Below are 24,009 nucleotides of genomic sequence, written 5' to 3'. Positions count from 1 at the left end.
GGTGAGCCTGGACCCCAAGGTATCTGTAAGCCTGAGTCACATGCTCAGGTAAGGGGGCTTTGGTCACCTACTGATCACCAGATTATTTCTCACAGGCTGCCTAAACCTCAATCGTGTCTGAATTCGTTTCTAAAAATTGAGAAGGATCATCATCCATTACTTATTTCTTAATCCAACCCAAACGCAAAGAAATGCTCTTTTCACAATTGGCAAGTGACAACATTACGTCAGGTAAACCTCAAACAAACCAGTCCGGAAGCCAAAGTACATACACATTTTAACATTCACACGTTTTTTGCCCCAGCACTTCTTAATCAAGACTGGGCCTAATCCATTACCACACTGGTGTCTTAGTTTATGAATGATGACAGATGACTCCAGAATTTCTAAAGAAGAAAAATCACCTCTAAAAGGAGTAATGCCTTAGACATGTTTTTTTAGAAAAATGCCAGGCTAAATCCCACTCATATTTTCCACCAGGGTCAGGAAACAAATACCAAGGTTTTAGAAAGTGAACAGAACCATGGATGGAAAGTATCACTGAATTTCCCTTTTTCAGGGAACTATTTGCCATCTTATATTATTATTTCCAAATTCCCAAGATTTACTAGCCTAAAAGGATTTCTGAGATATCTCACTTTTTTAAGTGCTAGTAGTTAATTAAGAACAAAATTGAAGCTCTTAACACACGTACACAGTAAAGCACGTATTATTCTTTGGTCACAAATGAAATGAACAGTGTCAACAAAACCTTTTTAAAGCCAACACTCATTCAGATTGGCAAATCAAGCTTCTTACACTTGCATTTTAAAAAATAAAATTCAACTGTGGAATTTCACCTTAAAATAAGGTTATTTTAGCTTTGCAGCTTCCATCACTCTCTCCCACTCAATGGCCAGGATGTGCTGATCCGTTCACAGAACATATAAACTGAGAGCGATTCAGAAGGTGAAGCTGAGAGTACATCACTGAATAAGGAATGCATGTACACGTCTAGGCATGAAACCATAAAATGCTGGGGCTGGAAGACTCCGAGGGAGCACCTATCCACCCAATCCCCTTATCCTACAGAGGAGGAAATTTCAGCTCCAGGGGCTAAAGGATGCGACAAAGACAGTGGCAAAGACTCACCCAGTCAGTGATATAACCTACAAGCCAGGTGTCTAAGCACTTTCCATGGTACCCACTCTGCTCCTGTTAGCACAAAAAGTGTGTATTAATGAAATATCAGACAAGACAAACCCACAGAGCTGCCATAGGACTTGTGAGAGGATATAGAGAGTTGTAGAAGAACATGCATCGAGCCACTAAACAATTGTTTGGGAAGGTGTTCTTTTATTTTTCTTTGTTTTGCTGGTTTTGTTTAGCATGCCGCACTTATTTTTAAGCGGTGAAGAGGAATTTAACTACTTTTTAAAAGAATATCCCTTGATCTGCAAACACTCTAAGGAAGGACGGTAAAGCCTGTCTTGGAAGAAACTAGAAAGTGCATTCGCTTTCCTCCAGCGGGGAGCATCCTTTCCCCACGACGCGACGGCCGCCCCAACCCTCCCCTTCAAGGTCCACCCCAACATGCCCGCAGAGGCCGTCCAGGCCCTCGCTCGCCAGAACCCCGCCCTCCTCTGGGTTCCTCCTTCACAGCTCTGCCCAAGCCGCCCCTCCTAGAAGACAAGCTCCTTGACAGCAGCAAGCCTGTCGCACTCACCTGGCTACGGGACTCCGCAAAATCCTCTGCAGATACTCAACTATGGCTCATGAATTGCAAGCATTTGCTCCCAGAATCCCAGTGAGCGGAATTTTCCAGACCTCGTCTTCCCTACACCAGCACCTGGACCCACTTAAGAGCTATTCCGGGGTGGAAACCCGGGACCCCAGTGTCTGTGGACAATGACGTCGTCGCATGCGTCGCGTCCTCCGAGGGGAGCGGTAACACTACACATTTGTCATCCAAGCAACCGACAGCATTTTAAACCCACGTCCTCCAAGTGGTGCCTGCTTTTTTTTTAACATCTCACAACATCGCCTGCCAGAACTCGCTGCAGAAACCGGCGGACAAAGTTAAACGCAAGTACCACCGAAGGGCTGCAACGTCTTTCAAGGTGCGGAATCCCCACCGCCGGCCGCGCGCCCGCTCGCTGCGCTGGGCTTCCCTGTTCTCCTGACAGAAACCAGAGCGCCGCGCACTCGGCCGCCGGGCCCCCTCCCGCCTCCCCCGCCGTCCCGGCCTCGGGGGTCGGGGTGAACCCCCCGAACCGCCACCCCACAGAGCGAGCCTTCCGCCTCCTCACCCGCACAAAGAGAGGGCAGAAAGGAAGCAGTTCCCGAACCCGACGTCCAGCGGTCCGGGACCCCGGGACCGAGCAGCCACAAAGCACCGCCGCCCCGACGGCCGCCCGCGCTCCCGCCCCCGCCCGCCCGCCCTCCGGGTCGAGCCTCACCGCGGCGTCGCTTCCTTCCATCTCCCATCGCCCGCCGAGCTGCTGGAGCCTCAGGCGCGCTCTTTGTCGGGCTCCCGGGACACCGGCGGGCGGCGGGCGCGCTCCCTGGCGGAGGCTGCGGCCGGGCCGCGGCCCAGGGACGGCGGGGGCGGGCGCGGGGCCAGAGGGGCTAGTGGAGGGAGGAGAAAGAGAGGGGGAGGGCGGCGGGGCCGAGGGTGGGAGGGGCGCGGGAGATGGGGGCGGGCCCCGCGGGGGAGCGGGAAGGGGGCGGGGCAGCCGGGGAGGTAGGGGGCGGGCAGGAGCGGGGAGGTGGGCGGTGCCCCAGAGGAAGGGAGGGGAGAGACGAGGGGGAGGGGGAAGAAAGGGGGAGGGGCGGTCCCCGCGCCGAACTCGCAGTCGCCTGTCTCCGGCGGAAGCCTGCCTGTTGCTTCGTTCGTCTCCCTGAGGAAAGTGAGCCGCGCTTCCGACGGAGTTTCCTGTCAGGAAGCGCCGCGAGGGGAGCGGCGTCTCGCGTGCTCCCGGGACTAGCGCCCGACACGCCCACGCGTCCCATTGGGTCGCGGCATCCGGGCGGGGGGCCTCTGGCGTCCGTGTAGGGGTTTGCTCGCCAGCGACCCGCCGAGCCTTTCCAAGTCCAGTCCCTCGAGGCAGATCCCATGCTCGCGGCCACCGCGGTCCCGGCTCCGAATGCGCGTGCCAGGGGATCCCGGCGTAAAACTGCATTTTCCAACCGAAGTGCCGCACACCGATGCCCTTTTTTCCTGTTCGCCTCGAGCTTTTGCGGCAGAGACCGGGGCCGGGAAGGCGCCCTCCTCTGGCCGAGGGAGGGGGAGACCCAAGACCCCCCGCCCCCAGAGGTCCGTTACCCGCGGAGAGCGCGCTCAGCACCAGGAGCAGAGACCCGCATGGCCGGCTGCACGGTGCTATGGTATGAGGATATTGCAGCCTTAAAGTCTGGCTTCTGTGACCGGTGGAAGATGCCCAAATAAAGGGAAATGGATAACAATGGCCAAGCGTTGAGTCGAGGATGGAGGGTCAGGCTCCTTGGTGGCCCGAGGAGGCAGCCCACCAGGTCAGGGTGCAGGAGGCCCCTGAGGCTCCTGCTTTGCCTTGCCCCATTCACAGCTGCCGGTCAGCCAGCGGCGCCCACCGGCGGAACCAGAATGAGGGGGTGGATGCATTTATGCAGATCCAGTCCAGCTTCTGAAAATGGTCGTAGTCCATGCTACCTGGCCAGAGCAGAAGTTTGGTCAGATGTGTAGGTTCTAAAGCACCCCAGTTACTTGGGCATTTTTCTCTTTTATGGATCCTCCCCTCTTCACAGAATGACGCAAAGAAGACAGTCCCTGTGTGCCTATTCTCAATAAACTCCTACCGTCCTTGAACCCGGAGGTCTGATGACTTTGTTGGCAAAGAATCAGGAGTAAAACCAAGTAGGAAATGCTGTTGCTACCTAGGGCTTGACCGCTGGCCTGGTGGCCTTTACCTGGAAAATCAACCAACAGCTCATACATGGAAGAAGGTCAGGATTTTGAGCTGAATCTAAACCCATACCAACGATGCCCAGACATAACTCTTCATAGAAGAGGCAGAGTAGACGGAGATTTGCATGAGCTTACTAGTTAAGGGACGTGGTAATGGACATCTATAATCTGAGGCTCTGTTTCCTCAATTACTGAAAGAGGATAATAATAGCTTGAAGAACTATTATTAGCATGACAAGTTATGTAAGGTTCCTGGCCCATAGTAAATGTTCAATAAAGAGGCATTTCAAAAGTTAGGCAACAGAAACATTTTCATCACAAAGCAAAGTTTTTATTTTTTTCTCCCTGAATTCAACATGTTTTAAGATTTTACTTACAAAGCTGGTCACACCTATTAAATGATCATTCTTCCCACCTTAAATAATCAAAGGCATAATTGTTGGAGACTCTGATCGGCATAAATTAGCCAGTGTTGCCACTTTTGATTTGATAAAGCCCAAAGCAAATCAAACAAAGGTTGACATCGCATTTTGCCAGCATGTATTTTGTGGATAAATATTTTGTTAGGTTTCTTGAAATATTGGAAATAGAGTATGAATTCGCATTTCTGCTACTCTAGCCCACAGAGATCCCAGGCACCCAGCTCAAAAGATCACAGTTGTGCTCAAGTTTGGTGTCAGAATACACAGACATCCACCTTGTAAAAGTAGGAAGGAGGCACACTGGCCAGGGAGGAGCAACCACTCCGAAAGAGGTATGGGCTGGTCTGTATTTATCCAATGCCATATCCCTCCCTGAACTCTGCCCATGAGCCCCGTATTGTGTTGTGGAAAGAGAGAAAGATAACTTAGGCAAGACATTAGGTACCAGCAGTCAAAAGAAGAAATGAAAAGGAAATGGAAATTCTCTCATGCATGATTCATGCACACAATTAATCCCCGCTATTTCTCTTTTGTTGTTGTTGTTTGTTTTTGGTGGTACGTGGGCCTCTCACTGCTGTGGCCTCTCCCCTTGTGGAGCACAGGCTCTGGACGCGTAGGCTCAGCGGCCATGGCTCAAGGGCCCAGCCGCTCCACGGCATGTGGGATCTTCCCGGACCAGGGCACAAACCCGTGTCCCCTGCATCGACAGGCAGACTCTCAACCACTGCGCCACCAGGGAAGCCCAATCCCCACTATTTCTGAAGGCCAGTTTGCAGAACCAGATTGTGGATTTTTTTTTCGTTTTTTTTTTTTTGTAGAAGAGCGAATATTTATTTAGAATGGAAAAAAACTTTAATACAAATTTCTAAAAGTTGACAAGTTACGCGCACACCACCAAATCCAGAAAAATCACATATTTTTATTAATTAACTTCCTAAAATATCTTTACAGTACTTTTCCCCCATGTGTTTTGGCTGCATACTTTTGATCATCTCTTTGGAATGACTTTTTTTAACAGCTTTATTGAGATATAACTCATACACCGCACAACTCACCCATCTAAACTGTACAATTCAATGGGTTTTAGTATATTCACAGAGTTGTGCATTTTATAAAAATATTATCATGCCAAAAAGAAACACTATATTCTTAGCAGTCACTGCTCTTTTCTTTCTAACCCCCTCAGCCCCAAACAACCACTAATCTACTTTCTGTCTCTATGGACTTGCCTATTCTGGACTTTTCATATAAATTAAATCATACACTATGTGGTCTTTTTGTGACTGATTTCTTTCACTTAGCCTAATGTTTTCAGTGCTCATCCGGGACCAGCGTATATCAGAACTTCATTCCTTTTGTTGCCAAATAATATTCTACTACCCATTCATCAGCTGATGAACATTTGTGTTGTTTCTACTTTTTGGCTTTTATGAATACTCCTGCTATAAACACTCCTGTGCAAGTTTTTGTGTGGATGTTATATTCTCATTTCTCTTGGGTAGAATTCGTGGGTCATATGTAACTCTGTTTAATTTTATTGCCAAACTGTGCCTCGCAGTGGCTGCACCATCTCGTATTCCCATCAGCAATGTATGAGGGTTCCAATTTCTCCACATCCTAACCAACACTGGTTATTGTCTGTATTTTGATTTTATAGCCGTTCTAATGAGTGTGAAGTGGTAGAATAATTCTGTAACATCATTTCTGATGGGTAGAATAAAAAGTCTTTTCTCCAGCATAGTTGATCAAAAGTTGTTTGGTTTTTTTAATTGACACTTTAGAAAAGTTCCTGTCTCACATTCATTATTGAAAATAACATGTACAATTTTACTGTGTTGTCGAATTTAGGAAGACGTCTCAAGTTTCTTTCATATGTGAGCCGTAGGATATGGGGACATTTCAAGTTATTTAGGCAATGATTAACATTAAGTGCTCTTAAATTCATCTTTATTAATATTGTGAATTTTATCATTTCATAGATGTCAGTTATTTCATGTCAAAAGAGAAAAAGAAAATTTCTTATTGCGTTCTATGGTTCACTCCTCGTTTTTACCTGAATTCTCAAACAATCCAAGAGTCTTAAAACATGCATTTTTAAAGTTTTTATTTGAAATACACAAACTCTAACCTCTACAATATTTTCAATTAGAAGACCTCTTAACACATTAATCATTTATCAGTTGTATACAAATAACTGGTATATTAGAGTGGAGAACGTTAGCTTATTTATTGTCAAATTCCTAGCTTCTAGCACTGTTCTTGGTCCATAGTAAAGACTTCAGTGAATAATTGTTGAGTTGAAATTTGCCCTTATCCAAGGTAGAATTATTCAACTTACATACACAACAAATATTCAACTCAAATATACAACAATCTAAAATCATGTTGTCCTTGAATTTCAGTAGCCCAAGGTGAAACTGAAAGGACAGATCTAAGACAAAATTCACCTGGCATCTGACTCTACTGAATACTGAATGGATGCTGGAGGGATAAGAGGATTGGGAGACAAGAAGCAAAGAGTAAAAATCTGGTCACTGTGCTGAGGTGATTTCAAAGAGCAGAGAATCAGGGGAAGATCAAGGAGGAAGTGACATTGGCTCCCTGTGCTGCATGCACAGAAATGTTAGATCATAGGCTGGACCCAGTTCACCTTTTCCCCAGGATCCAAATAAGTTAGGCTATGTATGGGAAGAAGAAGAAGAGGAAGGAGAAGGAGAAGAAGAAACACAAATAACAAAGGTTTCAGCTTATTTTTTATTATCTTTCTCATGGATAGCTATTCTTTTATTCATTCATATGACCAATATTTCTTGAACATTTGCATGTATTGTACTAGGTATAGTTCACTGACTTTAGCAGCAAATGAAACATCCCTGTCCTCATGAAGCTTACAGTCTAATGACCTTGGGAAGACAGAAAATATGCAAGATAAGTTAATATTTATAAGACCTGATATGGTGATAAGCATTTTAGAGAAAAATAAAACAAGGAAGAGGGACAAGGAGTAAGGAGTGTGGGTGTGGGGAGTGGATGGTTGCAAAGGGTGTTTGGAGAAGGATGCTCCTGAGAAGGGGAAATCTGAGTGAGGACCTGAAGGAGGTGAGGCGCCAGCCTCACAGACAGACAGATGAGGAACTGTGAGTGTAGAGGCCCCGAGGGCTCGCCTGGCGTGTTCGGGCCACAGCAAAGATGTCAGTGTGCCAAGAGCCGAGTGAGGACGGGTGACGGCAGGAGGTGTGGTGTGTGGGGTCTTACAGGCCACTGAGAGGATCTGGGCTTTTAAGTGACTTTGGAAGCTTTTGAGCAGAGGAGTAGCGGGATCTGATTTCTCTTTTACCAGGATCACCTTGTATGGGGTGTCAGAAACAGGGAAGTGAATTAGGAGGCTAATGCAACAATCCAAGCAGATGAGGGTGGCATAGGCCAGGGTGGAGGCAAAGGAGGTAGTGAGAATTGTTCAGATTCTGTCGTATTTTGAAGGCTGAGCTGACAGGATTTTCTGATCAATGGAAGGTGGAAGAGAAAGAGAGTCAAGGATGACTCCAAGTGTTTGGGGGAGAACTGCTTGAAAGATGGAGTTGGGAAACTGAGCTGGGAAGAACCTGCAGGGGAGCAGGACTAGGCGGGGGACGTCAGCGCTCAGCTGTGGACGTGGTAAGTTACCATCTTTCAGACACCCAATGGTAGTGCTGCATAAGCAGTTGGAGATCAGAATTCAGGGAAGAGGTTGGTGCTGGAGCTATAAATTTGGAAGTTAGAGTAGAAGTGGTATTTACACCCATGAAATGAGATGAGATCAACAAAGAGGCGGATAAAGAGAAAGAGAAAGTCCAAGGCAACACTAAGAAGTTAGGGGGATGAGTAAGAACCAGCAGAGGAGGTTGAAAAAATAGGAGGAGAGCAGGTAGATGCTCTTAATGGAATATTGTCAGGTTATTTTTACATGAAAGTTTTTCCTCTCTAAAGTTTTCAGTTAGCATTTTCTCTATTCTACTGTCTCCCTACTACAATCATCACTTCTCTTTTTATCAACACGTTCATTCTATCATTTTCAAGAAGAATGGAAGAGAGTGTTTATACCTATAGTTCTAGCAATTTCTCACTTGTCTCAAGCTAATTTGTTATGCCTGACCTAGTTACTAATATTTGTTTACTATTTTTTGCAAAAATAATTACTTCTAGAATTCATTAAAAAAGATATTTAATTAATATATAGGTTTCCAGGCTGATAGAAATTGTTTATTAATTAATTTGTATTTAATTTCTGTATTTTTTGTTACAAAAGAAAAGAAGTGTCAACCACAGCTTCTTGGAATTATACCAAGAAAAATCGAATGGAATGACTATATACATTAGAACCAGGATGTTGAATAAGTTCCATTCCTGGTATAACCAAAACTGTCCTCCACAATCATCTCATTCGGTGTCTTCCCTGTCATTAAATGAAAACTTGGCAAGCCCAGAAATTGTTCAGCTCACTCTAGACACAGGGTCAGTTCAGTAATTAAACTACCCCATCCTGGAAAGCCCAAACTTGACCTGACATCAGATCTTCTTCCCTGCTTAGCTGGAAGTGTGCTATGGGAAGGAGAGTGTAGGTGACAACCTCTGCTCCTGTTCCACAGCCCTAAGTACCCACTGGGACACCTCCTCTTCTTACTGATACTCTCCAGCCCACCCCAATGGATAGATCACAGGAAGGTAGACCCCAGGCCAACTCTCTTGCATGTGGCCCACGTCTGGTCCACAAGAACACTCATGGCCCTTGCTCAGAAACTCTGGAAGTGCAAGCTAATCCCAACCACACAGCAGGGGATCTCAGGCCCTGCCCCTAGAGCACTCAACTCTCTCTCACACTGAGTTTCCTGGAAAGCAACAGTCTCCATTAGCTTTCTGGGGCATGAGTGAGGCCACTATCCTCAGTGTTTTCCAGCTACAGGGAACAACTTCAAATTTCTCCAACGAGTCTCTTTGAAGTCCCTTTATGAGTCTTGGGGTCATAGAGTAGAACCTCCCACCTTCCCCTAATGGGGAGTAGAACCAGGCGACCGCTCTAGTCACCATGTCCTCCCAATCTCCTCACACTCACTTCTTTTTACAGCTTTGATCTAACTATGGGATCCAAGATTGTGGAGCAGGATCTCAGGACCATTTCCTTCAAAATCTTTACATGGGGTGGAGGTCTGTTTCACATTCACTTTGTACACTTTCATATCTAATGCATTGACACCTCAGTAGAACCTGAGACAGAAAGAGCCCCATTCTACCTACCATCCTCTTACCTATCTTGACTTGAAAGAGTCAAAGCATTTTTTTCTTGCTATAAATACATGTGCACTTATATTTACATGGACATTTAAGTATATACATTACATATTGTACCTCTGGATATAGCCTTAATCACCTCCATTGTAGATTTATGTGTTTGAAGGTGATGACTGAAAGACTGGTACCCTTGTGGACAGAAATCACTGAAAAAATCCTCCATCTACACCTAGCCCAATTCACCACGACCACATTGTGCACATTGGGACACTTCATATTACCTATTCCTCATACCCAACCTGTCCAACTTGATAACTACTAGCCATATGTAGCCATTTAAATGTAAAAGAATTAAATTAAATTAAAACCCAGTTTCTGAGCCTGACTACTATATTTAGACAGTGCAGTCATAGAAAACCTTTCCATCATTGCAGAGTTCTGCTGGACAGCACGGCCTCACAAGGGCTTTGGCACATAGGAGGCACTGAATGGCAAGTGAAAGTTTGGTCCAAAGATACTGTTACCAGAAGGGGAACCCAGAATTGGGCTCTTGTCTAACACCCAGAAATGAATTGTCCGAGGAGACACACTTACTGACAAAGCAAAAGACTTTGTTGGGAAGGGACACCTAGATGGAGAGCGGCAGGGTAGGGGAACCCAGTAGAACTGCTCTGTCATGCGGCTTGCAGTCTCAGGTTTTATGGTGATGGGGGTTAGCTTTGGGGGTTGTCTCTGGCCAATCATCTTGCTTGTGCCCATATTTGGTCTGACTCAGTGTCCTTCCTGATGGTACGTGCATCTCTTAGCCAAGACGGTTTCCAGCACGAGGGTTTCTGGGAGGTCGGCAGGACATATTACGGGCTGGCATCTCCTCCCTCCTTTTGGCCCTTCCCAAATTCTCCAGGTTGGTTTTAGGTGGCAGCACCATGTTCCTTATCAGGACCTCCTATTGTGAGACAACTCATGCAAGTGGTTATTATCGTGCCTAGCCAAGGTGAGTGGTTTCGGCCAACGGTTCCCTAACAATACCATATGATTGCCCTGGTTTATTTTTCTGAGAATATAAAGCTTTTTAGTACAGTACTAAGTACTGACTCAACCATAAAGAACAAAAACCAAGGTACATAGGTATAGCTGCTTTTCTATTTCACACTTGAAAACCTATCTGCATCCTCCTACTCCACTAGAAAATGCTTTACCGTCCAAATAATTACTGAAAATATTTGGGGGAAAGTCCCTATTTCCCTCAAAAAACAAATTACTTTTTCAGAATTATTCCAGTGAAAAGGAATTGTTTCAAAAGCAGTGTTTGTATTGAAGGGGGATTCCATATAAAAACTACTTTGCTGAAATAAGCATTTCACGTATAATATTTTTCCAGAGTAGACATGACCTATGAAAATTACCAATGCCTGAGTGCGTCCACATTGTAAAAGTACCCTGGTGTTCAAAAGCAGTCTTTATTGTCACAATCCTCACAATCTTTCTGGCAATGCTTTAGTGATAATGGCAAATCCCAGAAGCTGAATCTGTAAATGTTCTGAATTGTGACCCCAAGAAACTCAGACCAGACTAGCCTTCAGGTGCAGAGACGACCACACCTTCTTTATTTACTTCCTTTTTATCTCCTGCCCAAGGCACATTGCCCAGCACAGAGGAGTTGCCCATCAAGTGTTCCCTGAATGCATAGATGAATGAATTCTCTCTCCTTATTTTGGGAGGGACTAGCATGTGGTTTAGGGATTCCTTTGATTTCAGTGGCTCTACAGAGAGAAATGTTGGTGAACACTGTCAACAAAGCAGGTAAGAGAACTTCCAATAGAACTCTCATCTCAAAATATCTGCTTTAGGAACTCTTACATTTGAAAATTTCTGTAACTGTGTTCATGAAAGGAAAGAAATCTACCCGTTCTCTCTCCATTTCCCGTTAAAAACCCTCATTCTGGACACATCTGCTGAATTACCTGCAAGAGTTGACAAGTTCCTGGGGCTGAATTCTGACCGAGTGGCTCTTTTCGAGTCACCTCACTTCTGAACTCTGTGAGCCCAGCTATTTTGGCCCTATTGATTCATATAAATCCACAGTCAGGAACCCTGGAGAAAAGGGTTTCTTTCCTTCAAAATCAGCTTTACTGATGGATAGTTTACATACTGTAAAACTCACCAATGTTAGTGCTGTGGTACTGTGATTTATAATAAGAAATATACTTGGTCTTCCTTCTGCTCCTGACACAGAGCTCCTGAAGATCTCGAAATTCCTAAGTGGTGAGAGCAAAAGCGTCTTTTGTTATGTTGATGGCATGACTTTAGAATCTCACCTGAGGGCGGGGGCTGGTTGCAAGGAGAACCAACCCTGTGGTTAAAGGGCTAGAACCTGGGCTTCCCTGGTGGCGCAGTGGTTGAGAGTCCCCCTGCCATGTAGGGGATACGGGTTCGTGGCCTGGTTCGGGAAGGTCCCGCATGCTGCGGAGCGGCTGGGTCCGTGAGCCATGGCCGCTGAACCTGCACGTCCGGAGCCTGTGCTCCGCAACAGGAGAGGCCACAACAGAGAGAGGCCCGCGCACCGCAAAAAAAAAAAAAAAAGGTCTAGAACTTTCAGTCCCAACCCCTTGACCTCTGGGAAGGGGAGAGGGGCTGGAGGTTGAATTGATGCCAATTGCCAGTGATTTAATCAACTGTGCCTATGTAATGAAGCCTCCTTAAAAAAAACAAAAGGATGAGGTTCTGGGTTGGAGAACACAAGGAACACAACCTTGCCTTTCGTTCCTTAAGGATGAGCCCTTAATCTTTTGGCTCTGATGGTATCTCCAGGTAGATAGTGTCACAATTGACTTGAATTGTAGGACACCCAGCTGGCACTGGGGAACTGCTTAGTGGTGTGGGGAAAAACCCACACACGTTGGAACTGATGATAAGAATTGTTAAGTTCAGGGTTCAGTGAGCTTTGGCAAATGTATCTAGTTCTGTAAATCACCACTACAATCAAGATATTTCACACCGGGGCTTCCCTGGTGGCACAGAGGTTAAGAATCCGTCTGCCAATGTAGGGGACACAGGTTCGATCCTGGTCCGGGAAGATCCCACATGCAGCGGAGCAACTAAGCCCGTGTGCCACAACTACTGAGCCTGCGCTCTAAAGCCCGCGAGCCACAACTACTGAGCCCACGTGCCACAACTACTGAAGCCTGTGCGCCTAGAGCCTGTGTGCTCTGCAACAAGAGAAGCCACCGCAATGAGAAGCCTGCGCACCGCAACAAAGAGTAGCCACCACTCACCCCAACTAGAGTAAACCCGCACAGCAACGAAGACCCAACATAGCCAAAAATAAAATAAATTAAAAAAAAAAAGACATTTCACAACTTCTCCCCCCACAAATTTCCATGCCCCTTTGCAGTCAACCCCTCCCTCCAGACCCTGGATCCTAACAACTACTAACTCGCTTTTCTCTCCGCTGTAGTTTTCCCTTTTCTAGAATCCCACATAAATGTAATCATGCAGTATGAAATCATTTGTTGTCTGCCTGCGTTCACATAGATTCATGCATGTTTTTATATGGATCTGTAGTTTTTCCTCTTTGTTATTTAGTAGTGTTCCATTATATGATATATCAATATAATTTGTTTATTCACCAGGTGATGGACATTTGGGTTGTGTCCAGTTTTTGGCTATTACAAAGAAAATGTTATGAACTTCGATATTCAAGTTTTTGTGTATAGTGCATATGTTTTTTTCTTGGATAAATATCCAGAAGCGATATTTCTGGGTCATATGGTTAATGTATGTTTTTTTTTTTAAATGCAAAACAGTTTTCCAAAGTGGCCATATTATTTTGCTTTCCCATCTGCAATGTTTGAGAGTTCCAGTATTCTACATTGTTGCCAACACTTGATATTATCAGTTTTTAAAAATTTTTGGCCTTTTGTGTACGTAGAGTGGTATCTCATTGTAGTTTGACTAGCATTTCTTAATGATAAATAATAATTGAGCATCCTGTCATGTGCTTATTTTCAATTCATATGTCTTCTTTTGTAAAGTGTCTATTTAAATCTTTTGCCCATTTTCTAAAATGGAATCTTTTTGTCTTCTTTTTATTAAGTTGTAAGAATTCTTTATATATCCTGAATCCAAGTTCTATGTCAGGTATGTATTTTGTAAATACATATTTATAAATGTATTTGTATTTGTAAATACATATAATTTTCTCCCTGTTTTTGGCTTGTCTTTTCAATTTCTTAAGTGTCTTTGAAGAGCAAGAGTTTTTAATTTAAAAGTCCAATCTGCCACTTTTTCTGTTATGGTTTGTGTTTTTTTGTTTCCTAAGAAATCTTTGCCTAATATAATGTCACAAAGATTTTCTCCTATGTTTGCTTCTAGAAGTTTTATAATTTTAACTCTTATGTTTACATTACAACTGAATTTTTTTATGTGGTATGAGTTAAAGGTCAAGGTTCCTTTCTTCCTACATGGATAGCCAATTGTTCTAAAACCATTCTTGAAAAGATTACCCTTTCCTCATGTAATTATCTTGTTGAAAATCAATTGAGCATATATGTGTGGGTCTATTTTTGAACTCTCTTCTATTGCATTGATCTTACCAATTAAAAAAAAATTTTGGCCTTTTGTGTATGCTAAATAAATAAGAGTGGAAGATAAAACCACGAGTCAAAGTCTCAGCGTCATAGAGGGGACTAGGAGGAACACTAGAGATGATGTAACCCGACCTCTTTGCCTTACAGGTGGGGAAACCCTTTACCGACTCTTGGCACAGCTTGAAAGACACTTATTTGAGTACCGTCGTCATAATATTTTACTTTATAAATGTCCTAGGTGGACACGTCCCATGATCTGCTCTATTTTGGAGCAATGATCACCTTCTAGGGGGGCCTTCCTGCTGCTCAGCGTGACTTGGGGATGGATGCTCAGGCCACTGGACCCCAGAGCAGGGACCACTGGAGGAGGCCAACCTGGGGGCAGTGGGTCCTATCTGGGCCCTTCACTCCAGCCACTGTCTTCACTTGTCAAATGAGTTACAAATAAAATGCTTTAAGATTTGTAGAGCAATTTAATATTTTTAAAAAATCAACATTTCATCCTCTTACACTAACCCCAAACACACACCCACACACCTCAGAAATGAGACGTGGTTTTATCTATCCCTTATGTTTATTTGTTAAATATAACGTTTAGAAACAAAATTGAAAGCCAAGTTGATTTCTTTTGTAATTTAAGCTATATTAACCTGCTACTGATTTTTTCAGATGAAAAATATTTCCAAAAACGGATTAGTAATTTGTAGTTGATGGATATTCAACATTAATGTCAGACTGTAGAACTTGCCTCTCATTTTGTTGTGAATATAAGTTGAATATGCACATATTACAGTTGAAGAACTTCTGAAACTTTTAACAATAAGGAGGGCTACTTTAATGCTCTAAATTTTGTCATTTGGTTAAAATGTCACGTAGTTGTCACACACACACAAAACAACAGGACATCTTCAAATCCATTTTGTTCAGAAAAAAGACTTTGTATGTGATTTCTGAAAGTTATTTAATAGCTAGAGACACACAATCATCATATTTTTGGATATGAGATTGTTTTCTCGTTTAATTTTTTTCTCCTTTGTGGTTTTCTATAGAAATTGCCCATACTAGTTTATATTGCTGATGCTGTTATGGTGCTTTTATAGTAAATGATTGATTCTAGAATGGTTATCCGTAAAAGGACATTTTTCTTTTCTCTTTTAGAATATATTTTGTTTTTCAAACCTTAATTTTTATTTCTTCTAAGGAGTAGGGTTTCTATTGCATCTAAAGGATCTATGTAGACATAGGGCTTAAAAGTGAGAATCAGGACAGATTTTAAACCTCTTCTTTCTTGCTCTCCTTCTCCTTCTGTCTCCTTTCTACCTGTACTGCTTACACCCAGCCCTGCACCCTTGCCTTGGTGACCTCCCTAGGATTTATTTTCTTTCCTTTTCCCTGGGCTCCCTCTCAGCCTCGCTGTAAAGTTCTCAGTCTATCCCTGGTCTTCTCAGCTTGTTGTCATAGTGACAACCACACTCCCAGGAGTAGCAGTCTCATGAGTGGTTGGGATGGACCTGACACCAGGTCCCACAAACAAGCCTGTAACTGTGTGGACTTCAGCGGCTCTGGGCAGACGTTTAGCAGCTAGGCCAGAGCTGTCACCATACGGTGTTGTTAGAGAGAAAAAAAGAAAAACGAGAAAGAAGCCCACACTGTTAAAAACCTAGGCTGGGGGGAGCGGCTAGCGGGCGCCGGGCGGCCGAGTGGCAGAATGAAGACCAACGACCTGGCAGCAGCCCCCGGGGATGCTCTGGGCATGGCCTCAGGACCCCCACAGCAGAACAGCCAGAAGGCAGAGGAGAACCCCAGCCTCCTGGACGCACTCCTCCGCGACTTCCCAGCCCTGCTGGGCCTGGAGAGCCTGTTGCCATGGAAGGTCCGAGGGACAATGCTGATCCAGGAGGAGGTGAAAGGCGAGCTAGCTGAGCTGGCCATGAGCTAACTGAGCTGGCCATGGGCTTCCTGAGCAGCAGGAGCGCTCGGCCGCCACTTGCTGCCTGCCTGGCTGCTGCGGACGGACCTTTCTGAGTTGCGGAAGTTGCCGGAGCAGGTGGAGGAGGATCGCGATGAGGAGGAGGAGGCCCCTGTGAGCCTGCTGGACGCTGCGGGCCTGGTGCGGAGCCTCTTTGACCGGCTCTGGGAAGTGTGCAGCCAGTGGCAGAAGCAGGTGCCCGTGGCTGCCTGGGTCCCGCAGCGGCAGTGGCTCGTCTCCGTGCATGCCATCCGTAATGCGCGCCTCAGGATGGAGGACAAGCACGTGTGCCTCCCAGCCTTCAACCTGCTCTTTGGCCTATCGGACTCTGTGGACCGCGCCTACTTTGCCGTGTTCGATGGGCACGGAGGGGTGGACGCCGCGGGGTACGCGTCTGTGCACATGCACGCTGTTGCTGCCCACCAGCCGGAGATGCCCACTGACCCTGCGGGGGCCCTGCGAGCAGCCTTCCACTGCACCGATGATATGTTCCTCTGGAAAGCCCGGCGAGAGTACAGATAAAAGCTACGTTTACACTGTACCCTCATCTATAAGCGTGCAGCAGAATTACGTCGAAAACAACACACGTACGGTAGAAAACACCTTATTGCTAAAAACTGCTAGCCGTCATCTGAGCCTTCCAGTCGTGATCTTTTTGCAGTAGGAACATCAAAGATGACTGCTCACAGATCATCACGACAGAGAATAATAATAATGAAAAAGTTTGAAATATCGCAGGAGTTACCAAAATGCGGCACAGAGACAGGAAGTGAGCAAATGCTGTTGGAAAAATGGTGCCAATAAACTTGCTCGGCGCAGGGTTGCCACAAACCTTCAGTTTGTGAAAAACGCACCATCTGCGAAGGGCAATAACGCGAAGCAGCAATACGAGGTCCACCTGACCCTCCCCACCCTCCAAACACCTCCCCCGGGCAGGTCTCACTAGGCTGCTGGTGTCGGCAGTTAGCGCGATGAGGCGCGTTTGTTTCTGAAAGAAGAAAGGACGCATTGGTCCCTCTGTGACCTTACCGCCCACTGAACCTCACCGCGGAACCTCGGGGGTCCTCCTAGCAGGGTGCATACTAAGATCGTGTCCATTTCTGAGATCGGGAAACAGGCCCAGAGAGCTGAGGCCTGGCCCAGTCGACAAGGCAGGAAGAGACGCGGGGTGGGGGTGGGGGGGGGTAGGCACCGTCCTCAGATACTCTGAGCACAGACCTCACCAGAATTAACAAGGCTGCATTTGAATCTGAACAGAAAACCTTCCAGGTCTAAGACTGTAAGCTGGGAGCCCCGCCACCCGCCACCCGGGAGCTCAGGGCTGCCACTCTAGTCAAGAAAGAATTCTCTGAAGCAGAGCTGTTTAGCTTAGGCTGTGTTTATTAAAAACACCTTTGCTGAGACGTTAAAAAAAACAAACCTAGGCTGGTTCATTGCCTGCTCACTGATGAGGATTTAAAGGACAAGGTAAAGATAGGTACAAATATTTAGAGAAATATGACTGTAGACAGATGACATTCTGGATAATAAGGGAAGTAACGTAATTTTAGAACACAGTGAGCCACAGACTTAAGGAAACTAGTTGGAAAAACATCTCCATTTGAAAAGGACCTAAAGGGTCTCGGAGGAAAACTTGGCAGAGACTAAACAGTCAAATTAGTGAGCGTCTTTCTTAGAATTAAGGCTAGCTCAGGACTTTCTTTCTGAAAGAGAACAGTTTGCTCCATATAATACCATTTTACCAATAACACTACGTCACAAACCTAGTTCACCCAAGTATTACATTATAGTAAGAATCCAGTGAAGCAAAGGTTGAAGGATGAAAATAGAAGTCCTTCCTCCTTCCCCTCCTCCCCAAATTCATGGAATCGTGGACCTGGAAATCATCTATTTCAACCTTACCCTCAAGGCAGGAAGCCCTTATACAGCAGTTTTAACAGGTGGCCATCCAGGTTCTGCTTCATTACTTCCAGTTGACAGAGAAGTGAGTCATTGCTTCACAAAGCAGCCCATTCTATTTTTAACAAACTTCAGGTAAAAATCCTCCACTAATAAAGAGCTAACACTCATGTTCTATTTACTCTGTGCTAGGCAGAGGCCTCCGTGCATTAGCTGGGAATCCCCACACGACCTCATGCAGCAGGCCAGTGGCTCCGAGCAACTAACCCCACCACAGCAAGGATGGGATCTGGATTTAGGTCCAGCCTGACTCCAGAGCATCCTATGTAACCTCTGTGCCATGGGGCCGCAGGTCACACATGCCTCCCTGTAGCTTCGCCATTCACGCTGGTCTGGACACCAGCGGTCAAGCCACCACTCCCATTCCTCTTCCACTCCAATAGCCTTCAGACCCTTGAAGATGGCAACTGTCATCTCCCCACCCTGCCCCGCAACTCCTCTCCTCACTGCTTATTCAGCGGCAAATTTTTGGAAGCCTCTTTCATCTGGATGACCATCTTCTCAGGATGGGTACTGAAGAGCAAACACAGTAGATAAGGTATAAACAGAGTAATAATTACAGATGAAATTGTCATGTTTTGGCTACCAGATTCAGTGGAGGAAAAGATTTTATAGGTAATAAGCATAAAAATTATCTTTTTAAATATTTACTACTGCATGTATTTATGTGTACTCGCAAATCTTTTCATTACTAACATAGTAATTATCGTTCTAAACACATTATAGTGCTGCATAATAACTTATTGCCCAAGCTGAATTATATTTCAGGAGCTAAGAATGAATTTCATGGATGCAACCATTTCTGTGCATCTCTGCTACCATGGCAACCAGTTAAAACAGGTTTGCTTAATTAATTAGTTGTTGGTAAAGTACTATGAAGATGAAGACTGCTATTAATAGATTCACAGTGTTTGGTATTAACGCTAGTGTGATTAACATAAACGTAAAGTGTTTATGGCCGGAGTAGACCAATTCATTTTCCATTAACAGCCATATTTCATCATTGAATTAAGAAAAGGATTTTTTAAAACTTCAATCACCCTTTTTATTTTTAACAAATTGTCTAGTCTCTCTTTTATGCTTCTCTTGGCCAAATCTTAACCAACTCACATCATACGCTCAGGCAGAAGAGAAAATTAGTGATAACCAAAGTTTCCTGATGAAAAAGGAATATCTTCTGATGGTGGTGACAATACTCAAATGCCACTGCTGAGCCTTTCCGTTTCCTAAAGCTGAATGCAGGGTATGGAGATTGTCCCGAGTGAGAGCTGGAGGAATGGCTGCATCATCCCCCAGGACCTATTTCCCAAAATGGCACAAGGGTTGTTTGCAGGGAGCTTGTCAACCTCCCTTAACTCCCACCAATGCTTATGCAATCGAAGTAAAAACCGCTGTTTGCCATGCAGATGGAACTATGTGACAAGCTCTCCAGATTGTCAAACCTCCAAACAGATGGGCTCCAGGTCTGCCACAGGTTGAAATTCTGGAGCTGCCGTTGCTCCTTTCCTACCTGCCTCCTTGCTATGATCTCTTGAGTCTCCAGGGAGATCTTCTATCATGGAATTTAGAAGTGGGAAGACCCACCCAAGGCCCTCTACTCTAGCTCCCTGCATTCTAATAGGTGAGGTATTTCACAGATGAGGAAAAACAAAGTTCAGAGTTAGCTGAACTCAGAGAGTGCTGGGCTGGGCTGGGCTGGGCTGGGCTGGGCTCCATTTGGATTGTGGTGGGGTTACATGGCTGGTTGGAAGTCTTATCCTCAGGTAGACTGAGAATACCTTCCGCTATCCTAGCTTAAACCAGATCCATGAACCTCTGGCTGGGTCCATTTAAATGGATTCAATGGACTACCTCATTGCCAGTAATTGAAATGTCCTCGTTTACATGAGGGCAAGGAGTGAACGCTCAGGCCTGGGCTCCTCTTCTTTTTTGGTACGCAGGCCTCTCACTGTTGTGGCCTCTCCCGTTGCGGAGCACAGGCTCCGGGGGCGCAGGCTCAGCGGCCATGGCTCACGGGTCCAGCCGCTCCGCGGCATGTGGGATCTTCCCGGACCGGGGCACGAACCTGTGTCCCCTGCATCAGCAGGCGGACTCTCAACCACTGCGCCACTAGGGAAGTCCGGGCTCCTCTTTAGATGGTGGCACACCCCAGTGCCCACCTGGGGCCAGAATAAGACAAAGGATGAACATGACTTCAATATTTCCCTTCCTCTGAATACCCTGTGCTTTCATGTTGGCTTTTGTAGCAGCGTCTTATGCTCTTTAACATCCCTTGGTGTTAAGCATCCTCAGATGTTAACATCTGCAGCCCTCCCACCGCACGTTAGATTTACCCCTCCTTGGAGTCATCCTTTGTGACTGACAAGGACTCTTACAGAAAAGGCATCACCAGCATCTCCATCCCCAGGTTATGTATTTGTGGTTTAAAAGAATCCTTCAGTCTGTTAAGCCTAAGGAGTGATTGAAAATGCCAATTTCAAGTCTACGGCAGATCAGTGGGAGAATTCCTGTGCTGAACAGTCTAACCTGAGAAAGAAAGGTCTGGCTTGCAAGATACCAAATGGGATGCTGTTCAAATGCAGCTTATATGTAACTGCCTGCTGGAGATGCTGTGGAGGGAATTCAGGTGACCTTGGGCCAGATGGCCTTTCAGATGCCTCCAGCCCTGAGATTCTTAATGATTGTGTTGCATGAATGGCGGCTCGATTCACTGTTGGTCAGTGGCCACTTGTAAAGGCTTTCTTACACCTCTACAGAGCTCTGTCCTTAGCTCTGGCAGTGCTTATCAAACAGTATCAGTTCAGGAAGTTGGAATTATCAGCCCCATGTGGCGTAGTGAGAAAGAGGCACTCACAAGCTCTCAACAAGTGGGGGCCATGGGCTGATCTAACAAGATGGCACTGAAAGACCTTCTCTTTATCAAAATACCCATCTCTCTTCTCATCCTTATCATCCGTTTTGTGCTCCTATCTCAACATCTATCTTCTCTTCCCTAACACTAAGCCCTGTGTCTAAATATATGAACCTTTTTCCTTTCTTTACAGGATTTTGTTCACTCAAGAGGTCTTCCCTGAACTCCGTTAATCTCCCCAATTTATATCTTATCTTTCTCCTTCCTTTATATTCCAAACTCTTACCAAAAGAAATAATACCTGGGACTTCCCTGGTGGTGCAGTGGTTAAGAATCTGCCTGCCAATGCAGGGGAGATGGGTTCTATCCCTGGTCTGGGAAGATCCCACATGCCACGGAGCAACTAAGCCTGTGCACCACAACTAGTGAGCCTGCGCTCTGGAGCCTGCGACCCACAACTTCTGAGCCTGTGCTCCACAACAACAGAAGCCACCGCAATGAGAAGCCCGTGCACTGCAACGAAGAGTAGCCCTTGCTCGCCACAACTAGAGAAAGCCCACGCGCAGCAACGAAGACCCAACGCAGCCAAAAAAAAAAAAAGAGAGAGAGAGAAATGATATCTAAAGTTATTGAGCAGTTGCTATGCATCAGGAACTGGGCTTAACAATTTAAGTGGATTATTTCATTTATTTCTCATAATATTTTAATATGATACTTTTATCCCTATTTAGTATATGAGGCAATAAGGCTTAGAGAGATTAAAAATCTTTCCTGAGGCCCTACAGTTAATGCTGAAGTCTGGGTACAAATCCAGGCAGTTTAACTCCAGTGATCTTAACCAATAAGGCCTCATCCTCAGGACCTGGGTCCCTGGCAATCTGACCTTTGACCCTGCACTGCTGAAACTGCCCCTCCTCCAGCTTTGTCCTTGTCCTACTTGACCTTCCCTCCATTGACCTTCTTTCTTCCTTGACTTCATGAGACCATGTGCATCCTTTTTTTTATCCGCAAATTTCTTCCTTATGCAAATGTTCTGGCCTTTGCTTTTTTTTTTTTTTTCCCCATCTTCTTCTCTCCCTTTTCTTATTTTTTGCTCTTTATCTACCTTGGCAATCTCATCCTTTCCCACATTTCAATTACAAAATCAATGCAGGTATCTGAGCTCATTTCTGAGTTTCAGTTTTTATATCTAACTGGTGAACGTCCCAGGGACACCTCAAACTCAGCATGTCCAAAGCCAAATTCATCATCTCTCCTTTATTTGTACACCAACCTCACTTCCTGCTGATGAAATGATGTCATGTCCTGGAAAGAACACAAAGCAGGGAAATGAGGGGACGTGGATTCCAGTCCCTGACATGCTGGCTGTATGAACCCTATCTCCTGAGTAAGGGGGTGTTCAATGGGTGGCATTAGATGCCATCCACTCTGTATTCCTACAACTCCTCATGTCCCACATCCATCACTCTTTCAGGTACCCAGGGATGGAATCTTAGAGTCATCTTTCACCCCTGCATATATTCAATCTTGAAATGGAAAGGAAATTTTTCTAATAATTGATTAATTAATTTTAATTTAATTTATTTATAGAATACCTACAAGATGACAACACTGGGAAACACAGTGGAGAATGAATGAGAAAAAGTCCCTACCTCATGGAGTGAGTGGAGGCTGACAGTAAACATCTGCATGAATAAACGTTTTAAATAATAGAAAGGAACAAAAAGAGCCGTGACGAAAAAGAAAGCAGGTCAAGGGTTTGCAAGCGGCTTGGTGGGAAATGTTTTAGTTAGGGTGGTCTGAGGAGATGATGTTGGAGCATTGACCTGACAATGAGGGAACGTACCACAAAGACGGGAGGGGAGCCTGGGGAGAGGGCAAAGGTCGTGAAATGGGAGCAGTGAGAGGATCCTCGTGGTTGGTGCAGAGCACTAAGGACCAGAGCTCAGCATGAAGGCGGGAGTCCAGGTCTTTGGGCCTGAAGGCCATGCTCAGAATTTGGATTTAGATTTTAACTGGTGGGGATACCTTAGAGGATTTTAAGCCTGAGAATAACTTGGCCTGATTACATTTTAAAAGATCACCTACTGCTATGTGGAGAATAGATCATGGAGTTTGCAGCAGGACAAGAGTGATGACAGGAGGACCTATAAGATTCAGTTGTCAGGTAAGAGAGTCTTGGGGCTTGGACCAGAATATCCATGCAGGTGACGAGCTTGCTGAAGAAGCTACATGTGAGGGGCTGTGTCCCTTATTACTGGAAGTATCCTGGAAGGGGGGGAAGTCGGGGATGTTGCCCATGAGTCAGGTTTGGACAACATGGTATGGAAGGTTTCGCTACCGCCAACATTCTACACTCTATGAGACTTGATTCCATTTTATGTAGAATCTGCCTTATCTACTTTTTATATGGCCCCATAACCCTGTAAGTCAGAAGACAAAAGGGACAGGCATTAACGCAGAGGTCAGAGCTAACTGGAGCTGGTCTAGCTAGTTATCCTACCTTTAGGAGCTGACTGGTCCCCAGTGTAGTAGGGTGATTTGCCATAACGAATGAGCCCCAATGCATGACACCCATTTTACTTATCTATGTGGAGTCAGAATCCCCTGAGCCTTAAATTCATAGTAAAAGGGGTATCAATTTGTGAAGATTAAATGAGGGAATGCATAAAGTTTATAGAAATCTAAGTTACTAAAAGTATAAATTTTTATAGAAATCTAAGTTACTATTCTTACTTAAATGAAATTCAGAGCAAAAGTACAATAAAATGTCTTACAATGTGCTCTGTCCCTTTGCAAAGCTGTAACTGCTGGAAATGCTACAATTCTTGAACTTGCTGGGCCAGACCCAAGGACAGCTACGTGTCTTTGTATACAAAGTTAATATGTGTCAGACAAACACACTGGACTATACGCCCAGGCAAATTTCCAGTAATGAGACAAGGGTAAGAGTAAGAAGTAAGTGTTTCCCAACATGCTCTGAACCAGAATTCCTCTGTTTTGATGTCATCAGCACACTTTTTCTGCCATTT

The 24,009-nt window shown here is 45.2% G+C and overlaps 1 protein-coding gene and 1 pseudogene across 8 annotated transcripts in view; one reads left to right on the top strand and one right to left on the bottom strand.

The window, feature by feature from the left end:
* The window catches only part of PSD3 (pleckstrin and Sec7 domain containing 3), a 571,362-nt gene that overhangs the window by 499,923 nt on the left and 47,430 nt on the right, over positions 1–24,009 (bottom strand). For 2 of the 8 annotated variants that reach the window (XM_073798606.1, XM_073798610.1), the window contains exons 1-2: positions 2,439–3,157; positions 1,132–1,194 (exon numbers count right to left, since the gene is read on the bottom strand). The exons of 3 other annotated variants lie outside the window; for them this stretch is intronic. In XM_073798606.1, coding sequence (XP_073654707.1) covers positions 1,132–1,194; positions 2,439–2,459 — 84 coding nt within the window. In that variant the 5' untranslated portion in view covers positions 2,460–3,157. Of the gene's footprint in view, positions 1–1,131; positions 1,195–2,438; positions 3,161–24,009 lie in introns of those variants that run through there. 3 more of the 8 variants (XM_073798609.1, XM_073798604.1, XM_073798605.1) reach the window with 3 other exon arrangements.
* LOC101336659 (protein phosphatase 1F pseudogene) lies at positions 15,952–16,696 on the top strand (annotated as a pseudogene).

This window comes from Tursiops truncatus, chromosome 21 (assembly GCF_011762595.2).
Source record: "Tursiops truncatus isolate mTurTru1 chromosome 21, mTurTru1.mat.Y, whole genome shotgun sequence".
Taxonomy (NCBI): domain Eukaryota; kingdom Metazoa; phylum Chordata; class Mammalia; order Artiodactyla; family Delphinidae; genus Tursiops; species Tursiops truncatus.
Note: the sequence above shows the minus strand (reverse complement) of the source record. Positions and strands in the feature narration are given on the sequence as shown.